The 2,500-nt window shown below is 45.4% G+C and overlaps 1 protein-coding gene across 1 annotated transcript in view; it reads right to left on the bottom strand.

Moving 5' to 3' along the window:
- LOC145410394 (kin of IRRE-like protein 3) overlaps nucleotides 1–2,500 on the bottom strand; it is a gene marked incomplete at its 3' end in the record, with an annotated part of 114,827 nt that overhangs the window by 15,678 nt on the left and 96,649 nt on the right. Inside the window, exon 7 of the mRNA XM_080280547.1 lies at nucleotides 2,004–2,148. Within this exon, the coding sequence (XP_080136673.1) occupies nucleotides 2,004–2,148 (145 nt within the window). The remainder of the gene's footprint in view (nucleotides 1–2,003; nucleotides 2,149–2,500) is intronic.

The raw sequence follows: 2,500 nt of genomic DNA, 5'->3' as shown, positions 1-2,500 counted from the left end.
CGCTGCGGAGACGGTGCAATACGGTGCCCCTTCACCTGCATAATTACCGCGTCTCAGGTAAGCTGGGGGTATTGATTAAGTTATTTTGTTATCAAGGACGATTATTGAATTATTGGATTTGTAATTATTTCTTTATCCTCGATCTGGTTAGTTATGGCGGGCGGAAGATGGCACGAGAGAGAGAGAGAGAGAGAGAGAGTAATATAGATAAACAGACTGATAGATAGACAGGCACAGAGAGGTAGGTAGATAGATAAGTATAGATACTGAGAGAGAGAGAGAGAGAGAGAGAGAGAGAGAGAGAGAGAGAGATTATTGTGTGTGTGTGTGTGTGTGTTTTATTTATAGATTCATTGATAGAAAGATAGACAGAGAGAGAGAGAGAGAGAGAGAGAGAGAGAGAGAGAGAGTCTATGTATTAGCGATTTATTTTTATATATGACTGGTTAATATTCTTTTACACGTTATGTATGTAAAGTGAGGCGATATTTGGAAGAATTTATACAACAATGAAGAGGACAGCAAGGTGTAATAAACAAAATAAATCGCCTAGGGAGAGGTGTTAGGGAGCTTACGCGACGAGAATAAAGAGCATATATGTCTGTTTAGCGCACGGGCCTAAATGTTTGAGAATTAAATCGCTTAGAAAAAGGTGTTAGGGAGCTTCCTTTCCTGGCGCGAATCCAGGCTGTTTGAGAAATAAATCGCCCAGGAGAAGGTGTTAAGGCATAGGTGTTTGTTTAATATTAAGAATAAAATATGCGTCTTGGGAATAGCAGTGGGCTCAGAACGGATCGGAAAGGCAAAGCGGGATCGACTCAGGGATTAGGGATGGGGAGAGGCGAAAACATGTGTCCAGATACGTGGGTGGGGAGGAAAAAGGTGCCTGGATGCGTGGGTGGGGAGGAGAAGGTGTCCGGATATGTGGGGTGGGGAGGAGAAGGTGTCCGGATGCGTGGGTGGGGAGGAGGTGTCCGGATGCGTGGGTGGGGAGGGTGTCCGGATATGTGGGTGGGAAGGGAAAAAGGTGTCCGGATATGTGAGTGGGGAGGAAAAAAGGTGTCCGGATGCGTGGGTGGGGAGGGAAAGGTGTCTGGATACGTGGGTGGGGAGGAAAATAAAGAGTTTGGAGGCATGAATAAGTACGTAGGTGTCCAAAAAAAAAAACAGGAAAATGTGTGTCCTTAACCTATGGCTAGAAAACTGTGCCCGAAATAGGAAAATGCATAAAAAAACAAGAGAGAGAGAGAGAGAGAGAGGAAAGTGTTCTGGAAATATAGATAGGAAAACGTGTGTCTGAGAGATAGGAATATGTGTCCCAGGAGAGAGAGAGAGACGTGTCCGAACAGATAGACAGATAGATAGATGGATAGATAGATAGATGGATAGATAGACAGGAAAACTGGTGTCCGGGAACATAGGTAGATAGAAAATGTGTCCGGATATATGAATGATCTTTTGCGAAATTTTGTGTTCAAAAAGTACAGGAGTTAGACAGATAGATAGATAGATAGATAGAGAGAGAGAGAGAGAGAGAGAGAGAGAGAGAGAGAGAGAGAGGGAAGATTGACTTAAAAGGAGAAAGAAAAAATAAGAAAGACGGGGAGGGGAACAAATTAAATCTCAGTGAGAGAGAGAGAAAGAGAGAGAGAGAGGGAGAGAGAGAGAGAGAGACAGAGAGAGAGAGAGAGACGTCTAGCAACAGCAGTCCGTCAAATGGTGGGTGGTAGATATGAGCAAACGCTGTCCTGGTGTCCAATAGATAGAGAGATAGCTAGGTAGATAGACAGATAGATAGACAGAAGTAAACATTGAGTGTCCTCCTGTGCAGTGGATAGATAGATAAATAGATAGGTAGATAGATAGATAGATAAAGGTGTCCTGATGTCCACTTTATATCCAAAATGAGTGTCTTGGTGTCCAATAGATAGAAATAGATAGATAGATAGGTGAATAGATAAACAGACAGGCAGACAGATAGATAAACAGATAGATAAACTCACAGTAAACATTGAGTCTTCTCGTGTCTTCAATGGCGGATCCGTCCAATCTGCTGTTTTCGGCGCGGCATGCAAGTACGGCGCCGTGGTGGGTGCGAGAGGGAGCGAGGTGGACCGTGGACCGACTTGTGTTGCCGTCTGGGAGCACCTGTGGAGAGAGGAACGTGAGGGAGAGATGGAGAGAACGTGAGAGAGGGAGCGAGGGATTGAACGTGGGAGAAATGGAGGGAGGGAGCGAGGTGGATCGTGGACCGAATCGTATTGCTGTCTAGGAGTATCTGTGGAGAGAGGAACGTGAGGGAGGGAGGGAACGTGAGGGAGAGATGGAGGAACGTGAGGGAGAGATGGAGGGAACGTGAGGGAAGGAGAAAGATCGTGAGGAAGGGAGAAAAAGAACGTGAGAGAAAGGTAGGGAAGGAAAGCGACAGGACAAGGCCAGGTAAATAGTGGAAAAATGGAGGAAACGTGTATGAGAGAGAGAGAGAGAGAGAGAGAGAGAG

Source organism: Coenobita brevimanus, chromosome 85 (assembly GCF_032717465.1).
Source record: "Coenobita brevimanus isolate Jiangsu-jjx chromosome 85, ASM3271746v2, whole genome shotgun sequence".
NCBI classification, from domain to species: domain Eukaryota; kingdom Metazoa; phylum Arthropoda; class Malacostraca; order Decapoda; family Coenobitidae; genus Coenobita; species Coenobita brevimanus.
The sequence above is the reverse complement of the archived record's forward strand: the minus strand, read 5'-3'. Positions and strand labels throughout refer to the sequence as shown.